At 39.7% G+C, this 17,978-nt stretch overlaps 2 protein-coding genes across 2 annotated transcripts; both read left to right on the forward strand.

Moving 5' to 3' along the window:
* On the forward strand, positions 1,273-2,019 carry LOC109207568 (histone H3.2). Its single transcript, XM_019370508.1, has one exon. The coding sequence runs from the start codon at positions 1,363-1,365 to the stop codon at positions 1,771-1,773; it is 411 nt and encodes a 136-aa protein (XP_019226053.1). The 5' UTR covers positions 1,273-1,362; the 3' UTR covers positions 1,774-2,019.
* On the forward strand, positions 2,713-4,600 carry LOC109207577. The gene has a single exon (XM_019370518.1). The coding sequence runs from the start codon at positions 2,809-2,811 to the stop codon at positions 4,291-4,293; it is 1,485 nt and encodes a 494-aa protein (XP_019226063.1). The 5' UTR covers positions 2,713-2,808; the 3' UTR covers positions 4,294-4,600.

The following is a 17,978-nucleotide window of genomic DNA, read 5'->3' on the forward strand; positions in this document are numbered from 1 at the left end:
TACTTATTCAGGTAAACAAGTGGATCATCATTCAGAAGAGGGAGTATTCATTTCCTTACTTCCTTTGTTCAGTTCATTTATCAGTTATCAATTCATTTATCAGTTATCGGTTATCAATTATCAGTTCAGTTTCAGTATTTACAGTTAATTCTTTCAATTGTTTCACATACCATTGCAATTCAAATGTACTTACATCCCTTTTGCCCGGTGCCTGCATTTCGGGATGTAGGTAACAATTTACAGGTTGACGATTCTGCTTGCTAGGACATCTCGTATCGGCTATTGGTGAGCCCTAGTCTTTCGGGGCATTACCCCTCTTTTTCATTCTTTATAGTATTCAGTTAATAAGGTTTACGAGGGTCCTTGTCCCGGTAAACCGTTAGCATTTCAGTATTCTTTAGAGGCTTCGTAGACTGTAGTCCCAGTCAGTAAGATATTAACAGGCTTTTAGTTGTCAGCCTTGTTGGCTACTCGTTTATACTTGCAGACTTTTCAATACTTTCCACATTTATGATATTTCAGTCATACTCTTTAGTAGATCAGCATGATGCATGTTTATTCAGATTACAGTTAGACCACATGTTGATCCAGCCATCCAGTTGGTTCACTCGGTCACATGCAATTAGGCACCAGGTGCCGTGTTGCGCCCACGCCATGGTTCGGGACGTGACAAATAGTCGACAAAACGTATATCTTTTGTGTATATATGTGTATTATATACGTATAATATCCGTATTTTATACATAATTTTTACTAGCAAATGCCATCAATTTTGGCTGACCAACCACTTTTATATTTTTGTCAAAGTAAAATAAAATCAGTAATTGGTGGTGATGTTCCTTTTCAAAATCTCTAGTTAATATTCATGGATATTAGCTAACAAAGACAGATTAGGATTAAGGAGTAACATACAGAAGAGAGTCAGGTAACAGAGTGATTTTCCACGTCATTGATTCCGAAACCCCTCGCAATAAAAATCTGAGCCGTACAGGTTACAGAATTGACGTGCCTGATTATCACACCAATCCCCAAAGCACCAAACACTCCACGTCATCGATCCGCAGCTTAAAGCATACCTAAACCAATCAGAACCGTTGATTACACACCCATCCAATTATAAACCAACGCACACGATCACCTTTTCATTCCTCCACGTCATCGATCCACTACACCAAAACTCTCTAAATCTTCTCCATTCAATTAAATTTCGATCTATCAACGGCCATGATCAGATCTCCTTCTCCCCTCAAATTTCTTTAAATTTCCCCTCCTCTCCCTCCATTTCCATCACATTCCAAATCTCAAAATCCTTCAAAAGCTCAGTAGCTCTTTCATCCAAATCCTTAAAGCCCTAATTCCCAAATGGCTCGTACAAAGCAAACCGCCCGAAAATCCACCGGAGGCAAAGCTCCGAGAAAGCAATTAGCCACCAAAGCTGCCAGAAAGTCAGCTCCAGCCACCGGAGGAGTGAAGAAGCCTCACAGATTCAGGCCAGGGACTGTGGCGCTTCGTGAGATCCGCAAGTACCAGAAATCAACTGAGCTTTTGATCCGTAAGCTCCCGTTCCAGCGTTTGGTTCGTGAGATAGCTCAGGACTTCAAGACCGATCTCCGTTTCCAGAGTTCGGCTGTGGCTGCGCTGCAGGAAGCTGCTGAGGCTTATCTCGTTGGTTTGTTTGAGGACACAAACTTGTGTGCTATTCATGCTAAGAGGGTTACCATTATGCCTAAGGATATTCAGCTTGCTAGGAGAATTAGGGGTGAGAGGGCTTAAGTGTGAATTTATGGTAGCTATGGGAACTTGTAATCAAGTATATGGTAGATGAGTTTCTAGGCTTTGCAGTGCATTTTGGTTCCAGAATTTTCTCAATTTTGGATATGTGGTTGAATTGAAAATATTTTAATGAAATACCAGTGTTTCTTTGCCAAATTGTTGTTTTAATTTCCTTTTTTATCAGCGCTTCTTTGCCAAATTGAAGTCTTAGTTATTTTGATGTATATTTATGAACATGTGTTTATATGTATGTGTAGTTATGTGGGGTTAGATAATACTCGGGCTGTCAACAATTTCTTTTTTATTGGTTGTGCAACATGTGGAAGTGTTCATTTTAGTGAAGCTGCAGATTTATAATGTACTTCCTTTGTATTGCCTATTTTAAGAATCCATTGGGATTTTATTTTGATGATTATATCCATAGTGTTTGTGTGTGATTAACTTATGTCTTTTTATACTTTGACTTTTTAACCCATCCTGTAAACAATCTTTTTGCCTTCTTTTTTCTTTTTTTGGTTGTTGTTTTTTTGGTGGGTAAATAATCATATGAATGGATTAGTCGCAGGTAGCATGTGCAAATTTGCCATATGGATTAGTCACACTATATTTATGTCCTTATGCTTTTAATTGTATAAAAGTGTTTAGTGAGTTATACAATGTACCAATTAAAATGTAGAAAATATAAATAATGGTAAATCTGCAATTTTCACACTAATGTGAATCATTTAAGGTTCTCCTTAAAGTCAGGATTGGTATTCTCTCATTTTAGTGGCACAGATAATATCCCAATTAGTTAAACTCTATCTCAAATTGCTCAAGTTGTGGATAGCTACAAAATGCTTGAAACTGTTAATCAATATCTGCCATGGTGAAGTCTAAGGATTTGGTGGATGTAAATTACTCGTAGCTAACAAACATAAGGCATGCCCAACAAGTGTCATAAATTTTTGCAAAACCATCCAATTTTAATGATAATCCACTAATCTCCCTTCCTTTTATCCCTCGTATTCTCCTGTAGTTTTGAATATCATTTTGATGACATTTTCATGTGCATCTTGCCAGTATTTTGTCTCGGTTGCCTTGCAATATTGGGTCAAATCTTATTTTCATTGGGGAGTTGTTCCTTTCTGTAGCATCTGTTATGGGACACTCATCCTTTTGCTAATCTTTTCTCCATCTATTCATACCAAACCAACAATACTAGGATCATCTCATTCATCAAACAAACCTATGGCTGGTACTGTATATTTGAGAACTAATAGATTTGAGGTTAAACTAGAAGGCATTACCTTTAAAGCCAAAGAGTTTGAATCTTTATGCACAGTTGATTTTCTTTTTCCGGAAGGTAAGATTTGGGTTCGTCCGCCTGTTGTTGGCCTTGATGTCATGCGCCACCCTCGTGATCCCTCCATAATTTTGGTTCTCTTTTGTTTCGGAGTAGGTTGTCTGATCCTCAGGTTCCATTCTGGAGAACAACTACCTGATCCTGTCCTAAAATTCCTTACTGATGAGAGGATCCGTTTTGTTGGTTTTGGAATTCCAGAAAAGAAAGATTTGTTCCCATTTGAAGAATTAGGCTTGACTAAAGATAAAGTAGACATTGGCTACCTGGCCACCAAGTATTTCAACAATCCCAAATATAAGCGGTGTGAATTAGGAGAATTGGCGCGCAAAGTTCTTGGGATCAAGAGAATGATAGGTCTTACAGAGGCTTCATCCTTCGAGAGACACGAGCAAATTAAATGCGCTATCTGTCAACTTTTCATATCAACTGTGATTGCCATGTCATTATTCACTACAAAAGATAAGAAAAAATTGGCAGATGCTCCAAAGAAGACCTCATTTCTTAAGAATCTGTCTTCTCTGCCTTTGTTGAGTGAAGGTTGGTTCAAATTGCCTAAAGGAAAAAAGGGAGACAAGAATCTTTCATTGCAAAGAAGTACAGATGTTCTTGTTCGGACATCATCAGAGGAAGAAGATTATCTTGTTGACGCTGTAAACAAACATAAAGAAGGTACCAATGGTAATGACTTAATACAAGCTAAAATTGCAGAGTTTACCTTGTGTGACGATTCTGCTGATTTTTGGGGTGATAAAGAAGACGCCATGGTTGATGATCGTGTCCAAGAAAAAAGTAGTGAGTGTAAATTAGATGGTGTCTCTCCTCATGTAAGTGGAGGTGAATCCGGTTCTGGCGAGGATCTTGTCCTAGTCGAAGTTAGTGAGCATAAGTCAGGTGATGATTCTGCTTATGCCAAGGCTAAAGAGAGTAGTGCAAATGATGAACCCAAGGAGGAAGCTTTAGTCAGTTTGGAAAATGATGATTCCAAGAAGGAGGCAGCCTATTTGAAAAAAAGGCCTATAAAAGGGATCCTGAAATGTCCATCTGCAGGTCTGGAAGCTTGGAATTCACTTTCTCCTAATCCTGATTCCCCTGTATCAGTGGACAATGCAAAAATTTCATTGAGAAGAGCCAATTCCAAGGGGTATAATGTTTGCTTTAAAGAACAGTGGCTGTGAACTGCTGGTGTATGTATATTCCATGCCCCGCTAAGTGTCCACGTTGTTTTTTTTGTTTGTGCTCCATGTGTTATTCTAGAGCCATCACACTTTGTACATTTCCATTAGACTGGCTGTTGTAATGTTTGTTATATTATCAGACTTGTATGTTCCACCTCATCTCCTCGTGCTTCCACATCCTCGTGTTTCCCTTCTCGTATAGTCTCTATGGTTGTGTGACTGGAAGCACTGACCGAGGTTGGAATTCATTACATTGTTTCTGTTGAATATTGTGTGAAATCTTACGCTGTTAGGATACTTTCATCTATTCGTTGACATGTTTAACTTGTCCCTTCACGTGCGAGATCATACAATTTTGTGCCCTGCAAAGCTATTGAGAATTCTTTGATCATGATGATGGCGGCGAGACTTGAAATTAGTACCACAACTAGTATATTCACAAACTTCCAGTTAGCTTTCCTGGAGGCGAACAAGTTTCAGGAGAGCTAATTTTGCTGTGCCTTTTATAGAACCTTATCAAAATTTGAGGGGTTATTTTAAGCTGAAGCTTAACATATGGAGCAATAACAGAGGTAGCTAGTAGAGCTTTCAAATTTGTATTTTACTTTCTTGTTAATCAATCAATCTGTTTCCTCAGCAAAGAAGATTAGATTAAATGGCAAACAAATATGATCAAACTGCTTTAGAAGATTGATTCCGAAATGATGAGTTTGGTAGTGAAGGACTGCAAAGAAATTTTTGAAGAACTGGATTCCTTGGTTGATATTGGAGGAGGCACTGGTGTTATGCTAAGACTATTTTGACTGCATTTCCTCATATAATATGCACAGTTTTAGACCTCCCTCATGTTGTTGCTAACATGCCAGAGACAGAAAATTTAAACCCCCTACTGATGCCATTTTGTTTAAGGTAAGAAGATGCTTAACTTTAGTAACAGTTGCAAGGAAACAAAAAGTAAAAGGCCCGTTCTACTTTATCCTAGAAATTATAACTCTTTCATTTAGGTATGAAAAGCAGCATAAAACGAGATTAAGCACGATGACAATTATCTGAAATGAGAACTACATTAACGTAAAGAACATTCATTGGTAGTTCAAGTTACCGATTTTTGGTGAGGAGTTTTTCTCTTTATCTATCTTCCGTTTGCTCCTTTGATGAAAATTCTTCAGTGCTGCATATGCTCTTCCAACTTCTCTGAGTTACCATTTCTTAGAAGACTTGTGCATGGTGAAATATAAAAATAAGTCTTTTCAATTAAGTAGCCATATTACACTCAAATTCCCCAATAGTCCGAGTCAACTATTATATTGAAAAGTTTGAGTTTTTGGCCAATTGTCCCTTATCTTTGAGTGTCGGTTTATTTTGGTCCCCAAATATAACTCTGAGCATATTTAATCCCTTAAGTATGCTAAAGTGGAACATCTTTAGCCTCACTGACAGAATATGTTCAAAAACTAACAGTGGTAACCAACTCTAATTCATGAAGCAAATCTTCTGCTCTAAAGCAAAATGTTTCCTCTCCTTTTATTGGATAACGCAAATTATCACTTTAACTCCTCAAAATGTTAATATACAAAAATTATACGAATTTTATAAACTTTTTCGGCCACCAGATATAAATAGTTTCTGGCGCGGGAGTTATAATACAATCTGGTTATTCGTTTGCTTCAATAATATGCCTAGAAGTGATCTTGGCAGCTCTATTTTTTCTTTCTTTCAAATTTTACCTCTTCTCTTCGGAAAAACCGAAATTTTTAAAAATAAAAGTGTCAACGTTAAAATCTTAAATTTATTATGTACTCCGTTTGGGATCCACAATATATCGTTGAAAATCTATTTGACAGAGCTACAACTTTCATGTTTTGCATTTTTGCGAATTCCCACTATCGCGACGCGTGGAGCCGCACAGAGCGCGCCACGCCTGTGAAATTTCCTGCAGCCTGTCAAAATCAGCAATTGAACTTTTCCACTACCGCCCCACATGGCGCGTTGCCCCATGTGGCGCGATAGGGCAAATTTTACAGAGTGATTGTCCTATTTCGCACGGGAGAAGGTGTTTTTGTTTGGGCCCGACCCTACTTGGTATAAATACATGTAAAAATGCTATTTTGAGGAGCCGGACATACTTTTGACACACTTTAGATCTAGAGAGAGAACGGAGTCGCCGTGGAGACCAGGGATTCGACCTAAAGAGGCAAGAACACACTAGGAGCGATGCGGAGAATTCTTCTACGAGTTTTTCACTTCCTTCTTCCCATTTTCCATTATTGGTTATGAGTTCTAGTATTTTATTTGCATACTATTATGAATAGCTAATTTGTTATCTAAGGTTTTGATGGACCCTTTTGGAGGATGATTTTCCTGTTACGTTAATATATATTTGCTGTAGTATTTTCTCTATTTGTTCAACTACGTTATTATTGTGGTTGGTTGAAGAGCTCTCAATCGACTGTGCCTATTTAGTGTGTATTACTCGGGAGAGAGTGCATATTAAGGTAGTTGTTGAATAACATCACTCCTAACGTATATGATGGATCAATACGAAGGGTTTAAAGGTGGGATTAGGGATAATGAAACCTTGGTACGATCTAAGTGAGCTGTGCTTAAGGCTAGCTAGCGTAATTCGGGAGAATATGTCTATTATATTGTTGTAATTACTCAGGAGAGAGTTACGACAACCAGAGTGCTCATGATCGGTAGAGAAGACTTAGGAAAATTTATAGAAAACGTAGCGAGAAGGATTCTGACAATAGGAAAAATCATAATTCTAGACCTCCTTAATCTTGTCTTTAGCCCTTAGTATCTTTAGTTGTTAATTTATTATTTTAAATTATTATTTAATTAGTTAAACACAAGAATCTTAATATCTATAGGTTAGGAATTGTTCAAGTTTGTCTTCTTGGTAATAGTGAACAGTTGTAGCTTAACATTAGTTCTCTGTGGGATTCGACTCCGGACTTGTAAACCGAATTACATTTGCAACGACCGCTTAGTCCTTTTTATAAGGCATAGTTGGGCGTGATCAAAATTTTGGCACCGTTGCCGGGGAACTAACAATGTAGTTTTAGTTGTTCATATTACTAGGTTTCAAGTTTGAACTTTATTTTTTGCTTTCTTGTATTTGATTTTTTTATTTTTGTTTTACTTGTTAATTTTAAAAACATGGCATTTTGGAATTATGAGTGTTTTGATGTTGGTAATTCTACTTTTAATCCTCCTCATGTATATTGTGAAGGAAACCACCCATTGCAAAACTATCAAAATTTACCCGAGAGCGAGTTATGTGCACCAACTCAATCTTATGTGTGGAATGTGTGTGATATGTGTGGTGGTCAAGATGGTCAATTTCATGGTTGTGATTATTTGTCTTATCCTCCCCCAACCCCTTACTATGATGGTTCTACTTTCCTTGGTGAAGTTAATAGGAACAAAGAACCCTGGGAAGCTGACCTGAAGGAGATCAAAGATATGTTAAAGTGTTTCATGGAACTATATGATAAGAAGTCACTGCAGATACAAATGCAAGAGGCAACTATTCACCACTTGAGGCTCAAGCGAATAAACTAATTGAACCTTGTAAAGCTCAACAAGCTTACATTGTGGAGAGTAGCCAAGAAGAGTACGAATTGGCTGCAGAAATTGCCATTATAATTGAAGATTCAAAAAAATACGAGGAGATGCTAGTGGAGGAGGTAGAGTAAAGCAGAAATTGCCATTATTTGAGCGCGTTGGACCTCATTCCAAATACTTCTGTACATTATATTTAGACAGTGAAATGGAAATTAATCTGCATGAGCCAATGCAAGAGTTAAAGGAAGAGGTAGATGGGCGCTATATTCTGAAATTTTCAAGGTCGTCTAGGAAAAATGACACTCCTCGATTGAAAGCCAAAAAATTCAGAAAGTATCATTTAATTTTTGGCTCGCAACAATTTGTATGGCCCTAGGAGCACGATTATAGAGCAAAATCAAAACTTGGGGTCCAATTCATAAGTTCTAAATGGAGGCAGAAAGTGATTCGCGTCGTGCCGCGACGTTAAATCAAGCGCTTGTTGGGAGGCAACCCGACTTTACTGCTTTCTTTTATTTTTTTAGTATTTTTTCAATTATATTATTTTTGTAGTGTAGAATTTTGATTTTCTAGGATCATGGAAAGCAAAGCTACTGGAAGGATGCAACAACAAACAAGATGGTTGGAACTAAGTGTGGGTACTCGCATGAAGGGCCAAGCCCAGGAGAAGTCTGCCTACCCCAAGAGCTGCAAGTGCTTCGGCCTTTGGCCTACCAGGGAGTTTCTTTTACTCTCTTATTAGTATGGTGTGCATTGGGGACAATGCAAAATTTTAAGTGTGGGGTGAGGAGATTGTCAGGGTGACTTTCTATGCTATTTTAGTTGTGTTAGTTTAATTGAATAATATTTTTTTTAGAACAAAAAAATATTGGACTTTTATCGACGGTGGATATCCTAGACAATTTTCTTGAGGGACTTAAGTCTAAAGAAAAAGGACAATAAGATTTTCTTTGTAGGTAGTGTAGTAATTCCCCTTTGGTTTTTCTTTGTGCCGCGGTTCTTTTCCAAGGGTTTTGTTTGAATCGAGTGTAGTTAGTTTAATTTTTTTAGGAATAGTAGCCATTGTGACGTGTTTTGAATTGAAGCAATATCTCTTGAATTTGTTATGCCTTGAGAATAGTGAGTACGTTGGTTGTGACGTTTAGACTCAGTTTTTGATTCTTGTATAAGTATCTTCAATTGTATGATCTTAATTTTTTTTAACTGCTTTTACTAGAGTGTCTTGATGAGTCCAATCCTGAGTGAGTTATGTGCCATGTGTGTGTGAGGTTTGTGTGTTATTCTGTACATTGCATTTGATGTCTAGAACTTGCCCTGTGTGTTTTCAAAGCGAAATAGTAGTTTTGTTCAGTCTTGGAAGTGATATAGGCGTTTCTTTGTTGAGCCATATATATATTTTACCCCCTAATTGTTATGTAACGTAGTTAACCCCTTTGAGCCTGTAATCCCGTTTCTTTGGCAACCACATTACAAGCCTTACCCCTTTGTTTGAATTAACCATGTATTTGAACCTGTTCACCTCTCATAAGCACTTGAATTGTTATGAACGTTGTAAAAGTTAAAGTGTGGAGTGGTTGGTTCGGCTTTTGAATGGAACTAATAAAATAAAGAGAAAGATGCACTGTTTGAAAGAGCAAGAGCCACTTGAATTGTAAAAGAAAAGACAAGAAAAATAATAGTTGTATTGTGTGCAGATATTCATTGATAAGTGGTAACTCTTGATATAATTGTGCTTAAATAATTTGGGAGTTGATGTATATTGATATGAAGGTGGAGTTATGGTTTGACATAAGTGTGGGGTATTAAATGTTAAAGTGTATATATTAAAGTGCTTAGGGAGGTATAGTCACTCTTATATCTAAATGTATCCTACCCGTCCTGCAGCCTGCATTACAACTAGTTAAAGTCCTACTTTATCCTAGACTGAATGAGCTCGATTAATAGAGTAGTACACTACGAGAAAGCCTATGGTGCATCTTTTGTGGCATATGACTGTTATTTCTGAGAATGAGTGAATTCTTTCTATCTTGAGTTCCTAAGTGATCTTAAATTTTATTGTGTGGAACAATTCTCTTCTGTTGTGTGAGGGCACTTGATTTATGAAGGAAAGGTAATGTCAGTGACCTCTATGTTAGAGTAAGTGGGTGAGTTGTGAATAATGCGTGGTACTTGCGATTCAAATCTCGAGGTGAAGATGTTACGCTTTTGTGCTTAGTCTATTTTAAATATTCTTGGTGTGATGAGTTAGGAGAGTTATTTAAAAAGGCCATGTCTTCATGAAGTGTAGTTTGATTGCTCGAGGACAAGCAATGGTTTAAGTGTGGGGTATTGATGATAGGCTATAATTACGTATTTTAGTCGCTTATTACACTCTAATGTACTGCACTTTATTGAGTTTGAGCTTTAATCGCTAGTGTTTTGCACTAAACTGTGTATTTTATGCCTTGTAGGAGTGATTCCGAGCTATATAGATATTATAGAATGAATTCAAGTTTTATATGGAACTTTGAATTCTGAGTAAAAGTCCAAGGAATCAAGCCGGGATCGTGTTCGGGGATCAACGGAAAATAGTTTAGAACAAAACGAAGAATCGAGCGGGCATACGTCGCATTGTCTATTAAAATGCAAATAACTTTTCTCTCAGAACTCCGTTTGGGATCCACAATATATCGTTGGAAATCTATTTGAAAGGGATACAACTTTCATGTTTTATTTTTTCGCAAATTCCCACTACCGCGGCGCGTGGAGCCTCGCGCTTGTGGAAATTTCCTGCAGCCTGTCAGAATCAGCGATATGAACTTTCCCACTGCCGCACCACATGGAGCGTTGCCCCATGCGTCGCGATAGTGCAAATTTTACAGAGTGATTGTCCTATTTCACGCAGGAGAAGGTGTTTTTGTCTGGGCCCGACCCTACTTGGTATAAATACATGTAAAACACTATTTTGAGGAGCACGACATACTTTTGACACACTTTAGACCTAGAGAGAGCACGGAGCCGCCGTGGAGACCAGGGATTCGACCTAAGGAGGCAAGAATACACTAGGAGCGAGGCGGAGAATTCTTCTACAAGTTTTTCACTTCCTTCTTCCTATTTTCCATTATTGGTTATGAATTCTAGTATTGTAGTTTTGCATACTATTATGAATAGCTAATTTTTTATCTGGGGTTTTGATGGACCCTTTTGGAGGATGATTTTCCTGTTACGTTAATATATATTTGCTGTAGTATTTTCTCTATTTGTTCAACTACGTTATTATTGTGGTTGGTTGAAGAGCTCTCGATCGACTGTGCCTATTTAGTGTGTATTACTCGGGAGAGAGTGCATATTTAGGTAGTTGTTGAATAAAATCACTCCTAACGTATATGAGGGATCAATACGAAGGGTTTAAAGGTGGGATTAGGGATTACGAAACCTTGGTACGATCTAAGTGAGCTGTGCTTAAGGTCAGTTAGCATAATTCGGGAGAATATGTCTAGTATATTATTGTAATTACTAGGAGAGAGTTACGACAACCAGAGTGCTCATGATCGGTAGAGAAGACTTATGCAACTTTATAGAAAACTGTCACGACCCAGATTTCCCACTATCGGGAGTCGTGATGGCGCCTATTAGCGAAAGCTAGGCAAGTCAACCAACTGAACTATTTACCTTGTTTCCATTTTTAATCTGATAACAGTTAAGAGCCAACAATTAGATAACAACAGAATTGAATAAGCGAAAGACTGCATTTTAATGTTTTAATAATACTGCTAATACCAATCCATAACAAATCTACCCAAGACTGGTGTCACAACTTCACAGACTGTCTAGGAGTACTACAAATAAAGGTCTGAAAGAAATAAATACAACACTGTCTCTGGAAATACATGAAAGAAAAAGGAATAGTAGATACAAGAAGACGCCAAGGCCTGCGGACGCTTGCAGGACTACCTCGGGTCGCCTGATGAACAGGAAACAACAATCTCACTGCGGTCCGAAATCTACAGCATTGGGATCTGCACAAAAGAGTGCAGAGTGTAGTATCAGCATAACCGACCCCATGTGCTGGTAAGTGCCTAGCCTAACCTCGGCGAAGTAGTGACGAGGCTAGGACCAGACCACCAAATAAACCCGTGCAGTTAAATCATGTACATTAGAAATAGAAGCAGATAATTACAACTAAAGTTGGGCGGGGGAAACATGCTGCGGGGAGTAACAAATAACAGCAGAACTGTCACGACCCTAAACCCAGACCCTGTCGTGATGGCGCCTCTTGTGAAGACAAGGCCAGCCAACACATTTCCAATCCAGTTTTTGAGCAATTAAACAAGAAACATTACGTCTAAACATGATATAAACTCAGAAGTAACAATGACGGTACAAAACAATTAGCGGAATACAACCCAACTCAGCCCGATACCGGGGTGTCACTAGTCATGAGCATCTACTAAGTCTAAATACAACTGACAAAGTCTGAAATGTACTCAGTACAGTCTAATAGAATGAAGAGAGAAAAAGTAGTGCTGCGAACGCCGGCAACTACCTTGCTAAACTCCGACGACTCTGCCTCCGATCAATCACTACCCGCTACCGGGTCCAAAAATACCTGAATCTGCACACAAGGTGCAGGGAGTAAAGTGAGTACTCCAACTCAGTGAGTAATAATCATTACTAAAGTCTGAATGGTAAGAAATCCCGAAAAGAGCATCAACATGTTGTACAGAAGCAGTTTCAAAAGCCAGTAGAAAGCAGTGAAGCTGTAAAATCCCTTAAAACATCTTAGCTTAGTTTAAACTTCTTTGAAAAAGACTTTTTCAACAGTTACGCAAATGAATACAGAACAACTAGTGCAGATAAGCACAGAAATCCGCCCCTCGGGCACAATTACACAATTAAACAGGTAAATGACAGGCAAATAAGAAAGATAAGCACATAAGGTTCGCCCCTCGGGCACAATGTCAACAAATCCGCCCCTCGGGCAATATCTCAGATCAGTACCAGCCCCTCGAGCAATCACATAGAACAATACCAGCCCCTCAGGCTATATCTCACATCACAATGGGTATCCGCGCTCACTGGGGGTGTGCAGACTCCTGGAGGGCCCCCTTACGGCCCAAACGCAATATCAAGCCATCTCGTGGCATCATAATCAGTCTTTCGGCCTCATATCAATATCAAGCCACCTCGTGGCGTACAATCTCAGGCCCTCAGCCTCATAATCAAAATCAGCGTATCACCGCTGCGGCGTGCAACCCGACCCAAAAGATATCCTCACAACACAGGCCCTCGGCCTTACTCAGTCAAAATCACATAAGCCTCTCGGGCAACAGTAAAACAGTGTTTCTCAGCCCAAAATATCATTTAAATATCATTTGAGTATTAAAACTGAGTGAACATGGCTGGGTTTTGAAAACAGTGGAAAATAACATGAATGAGTTCAAGTATAAAGTCAAAACAGTGAGGAAATATCAACAAAAATCCCCGAAGGGTTCAAATAATTGGCATTCTGCCCAAATAATAATGATAGCAAATAGATTTCAGTCAAATACGCAGTAAAATCATCAATCGGGACGGACCAAGTCACAATCCCCAATAGTTCACGATGCCACGCTCGTCATCGAGCGTGTGCCTCACCTCAATATAGCACTACGATGTGCAATCCGGGGTTTCAAACCCTCAGAACATCATTTACAATCATTACTCACCTCGAACCGAATCTCTAGCTCACGACGTCTTTGCCCCTCGAATTGGCCTCCACGCGCGTCGAATCTATCCAAAATCAGAACGTGGACGTCAAAATATGCCAAGGGAACAAAGTCCAAGAGAAAACAATCAATAAAGGGCACAAATCCCGAAATTACCAAAACCCGATCTCCGGGCCCACGTCTTGAAATTCAGAAATTTTCACACCAACGGATTCCTTATCTCCCCACGAGTTCATACATAACAAGAATACCAAAATCGGAGTCAAATGACCCCTCAGATTCTCATTTAAAGGCCTCTTAAACTCAAGCCCTAGTCCTCCATTTTTTGCCCTTGAATTCCTTTAATTACAGCCCTAAATTCATGAAATACTACCATAGAATTGTGTTTTAGGTCCAAAATCCTTACCTTAACGAAGTCTCTTGATTTCTCTCTTCAGAATCGCCTAAAAAGCTCCAAGGTCGAAGTCAAAAATGGTGAAATAAGCCAAATTCGCGAAAGACTTCTTTTAAATTCTTCTGACCAGTGATACCCGCATCTGCTGTCCAAAATCCGCTTCTGCGGTACCGCATATGCGGTCTACCCCACCGCTTCTGCGGAATTTACTTACTCAGCCTACATCGCATCTGCGATTAAACTCCTGCATTTGCGATTCCGCAGATGCTGTCACCATACCGCTTCTGCGGTCTCTGCCCATCTGAGCCTTTTTCGTTTCTGCGATAAATCACCCGCATCTGCGGTCCCCAATCCGCAGATGCGAAAATACCAGAAGCAGCAATATCAGCTGCTGCAACAAAATTCCAACCTCTCCATTAACCATCCGAAATCACCCTGAGGCCCCCCGGGACCTCAACCAAAGGCTCCAACATATCCCAATACCTTATACAAACTTGTTCCGATCATCAAAACACTTCAAACAACATCAAATCAACTAAAACACCTCGGATTCAAGCTAAACTTTCTAAAATCTTCCGAATTTCGCTTTTTATCAAAAACCCAACCAAACCACGTCCGAATGACTTGAAATTTTGCACACACATCCCAAATGACACAACGAAATTACTGCAACTTCCGGAATTTCATTCCGACCTCTATATCAAAATCTCACCTATCAACCGGAAAACGCCGAAATCTCAATTTCGCCAATTCAAGCCTAAACCTTCCACGGACCTCCAAAATGCATTCCGATCACGCTCCTAAGCCCCAAATCACCTAATGGAGCTAACCAAATCATAAAAATTCCGATTCGAGATCATATACAAACAAGTCAAATCTTTGTCAAACCTTTCAAATTTGTAGCTTCAAACTGAGAACTGTTCTTCCAAATTCATTCCAATTACCCTGAAAGTCAAAACCAACAATTTACATAAGTCTCAATACATCATACAGGGCAGGTCATGCCCGAGAACTGGCGAGTATAGTGCAAAAGCTCTAAACGACCGGTCGGGTCGTTACAAGAACAAAAATAGAGAAATGTAAGGAATGCCATACATATGTAATACCGTTGCAGGCTTGCAACCTGCTCCCATTTCATATAGTACTGTTGCAGGCGTGCAACCCGCTCCCATTTCATATTGTACCGTTGCAGGCGTGCAACCCGCTTCCATTTCATATATTACCGTTGCAGGCGTGCAACCCGCTCCCATTTCATATAATTACCGTTGCAGGCGTGCAACCCGCTCCCATTTCATATATTTCCGTTGCAGGCGTGCAACCCACTCCCATTACATTTATTTCTGTTGCAGGCGTGCAACCCGCTCCCATTTCATATATGAACACAAATCATAAAAGAATCCCGGCAAGGGAACAATAGCATAATAACAACATCCCGGCAAGGGAACAATAATATCACAACAAACATCCCGGCAAGGGAACAAAAATGATAATTTTCACATGAAGCACAATAAACCACAACGGAGTCATAAAGATTACAATACAAGACTCACAGGCATGCTTGACACCGACGTATAGATACTCATCACCATGCCTGTATGTCGTACTCCAAAGTTAGCACATAGCAGATAAGACAGAACTCCTAATACCTCAAGCTAATGTTTGACCAAAGACTTACCTCGATGCCACGAACACAATTCGAGCCTCAACTATCGCTTTACCTCTTGAGTCCACCACCAACTCGCTCGTATCTAGCCACAAGTTACTTAATAATATTAATAAGTGCTAAAATGAATCAATTCTAATGTATGGAAATAAGTTTTCTAAAGTTTTTCTCAAAAAGTCAAAAATCGACCCCGGGCCCGCTTGGTCCAAACCCGAAATTCGGACCAAAACCCGGCTACCCATTCATCCCCGAGCCCAGATATATAATTGATTTGTAAATCTGACCTCAATTTGAGGTTAAATCACCAAATTTCAATATTCTTAAGTTTTTCCCCAAATTCCCAATTCCACCATGAAATCCCTAGATTCTAGGATGAAATCTTGTAAAAAGAAGTTAAGGAGTAAAGAAAATGAGTTTGAAATCACTTACTAATGTTTTGGAGAAGAAAGGTTGTTTGAAAAATCGCCTCTAATGTTTTTGGGGTTTTGAAATGAAAAATAACTGAAAATCCTATTTAAATATACCCCTCTCAGACCCTCTGTGCGGACCGCACAAAAAGGATTGCAGCCGCGGAGCTCACAATGTTAACTGCAGTGACATGCTTTAGTATGTTGGTCATAACTTTCTCTACAGATGTCCAAATTGTGATTTCTTTACCTTTCTGGAAACTAGACACGAAGGGATACAACTTTTGTTTTTGAATTATTTCAAATATCCTTGTAGATAAAAAGATATAAGCTTCCGAAGTCAGACCAGTGAACCTGCAGATTCTTCCTCACCGCGGACCGCACAAAATCGAGTGCGGCCGGAAAACCCCCCACCGCGAACCGCACAAATCCTTGCGGAGCGCACTGGTGGGTTCAGAGATCTGCAACTTCTCTGAACCTGCAACAGCTATGTTTTAAGCCTAAAACATCCCGGAACCTACCCGAAACTTACCCGAGCTCTCGGGACTGCAAACCAATTGTGCATACTAACTCAAAAACTTCATATGGACCTACTTGTGCGATCACATCATCAAAATAACATGTAAAACCATGAAATAAACCTCAAAACTTATCATTTTCATCAAGAACACTTAAAGTTCACAACTCTTCATCCGGAAGTCCAACTCATGTCAAATAGACTTCATTTTTCACCAAAATTCACAGTTATCATTCAAATACTATAACAAGTTTGTACCGGGCTCCGAAACCAAAATATGGGCCCGATTACAACGGTTTCAAAAATTCTTTTCTTCATTTCTTAGATAATTCAGCTAAACAATTTCTTTCAAAAATTGATTTCTAAGGCTTGGGACCTCGGAATTCATTTCCGGGCATACGCCCAAGTCCCATATTTTACCACGGACCTCCCGGGATCGTCGGAACACGGATCCGGGTCCGTTTGCTCAAAATGTTGACCAAAGTCAACCAAAATCAATTTTTTTAACTCTAGAAGTTTTTATTTCTCATCTTTTCATATAGAAGGCTCTCCGGATATAGGTCCGGACCACGCACACAAATAAAGGTGAGATAAAAGGGAGGTTTTTAGGCCTCGGAACACTGAATTTGTTTCTAAAACAAGTGATGAACTTTTGGGTCATCACATCCTCCACCTCTAAAACAACCGTTCGTCCTCGAATGGACATAAGAAGGAAGTACTTGAGTCGGGAAAAAGATGGGGATAACGGCTCCGCATATCGGACTCGGACTCCCAGGTCAATGTCTCAGCGGGCTGACCTCTCCACTGAACATGAACAGAAGGGAAACTCTTCGACCTCAACTGACGAACCTGCCGGTCTAGAATAGCTACGGGCTCCTCCTAATATGACAAGTCCTTGTCCAACTGGACAGTGCTGAAGTCTAACACGTAGGATGGATCGCCATGATACTTCCGAAGCATGGACACATGGAACACTGGATGCACGACTGATAAGCTCGGCGGCAACGCAAGTCTGTAAGCCACCTCCCCCACTCGATCAAGAATCTCAAACGGGCCAATGAAACTAGGGCTAAGCTTGCCCCTCTTCCCAAATCTCATCACGCCCTTCATAGGCGACACCCGAAGCAATACCCGCTCACCGACCATGAATGCCAAATCACGAACCTTACGGTCGGCATAACTCTTTTGCCTAGACTGAGCTGTACGAAGCCTATCCTGAATGATCCTGACCTTGTCCAAGGCATCCTGCACTAGATCCGTACCCAACAACCGAGCCTCTCCCGGCTCAAACCATCCAACTGGAGAACGACACCGCCTACCATATAAAGCCTCATAAGGAGCCATCTGAATACTCGACTGGTAGCTGTTGTTGTAGGCAAAATCCACTAAAGGCAAAAACTGATCCCACGAGCCTTCGAAGTCAATGACATAAGCTCGAAGCATATCC

Source organism: Nicotiana attenuata, chromosome 2 (genome assembly GCF_001879085.1).
Source record: "Nicotiana attenuata strain UT chromosome 2, NIATTr2, whole genome shotgun sequence".
NCBI classification, from domain to species: Eukaryota; Viridiplantae; Streptophyta; class Magnoliopsida; order Solanales; family Solanaceae; genus Nicotiana; species Nicotiana attenuata.

Bases quoted from the DNA above. Each gene is read 5' to 3' on its own strand.
- LOC109207568 (XM_019370508.1), top strand. From the start codon at position 1,363: ATGGCTCGTACAAAGCAAACCGCCCGAAAATCCACCGGAGGCAAAGCT.
- LOC109207577 (XM_019370518.1), top strand. From the start codon at position 2,809: ATGACATTTTCATGTGCATCTTGCCAGTATTTTGTCTCGGTTGCCTTG.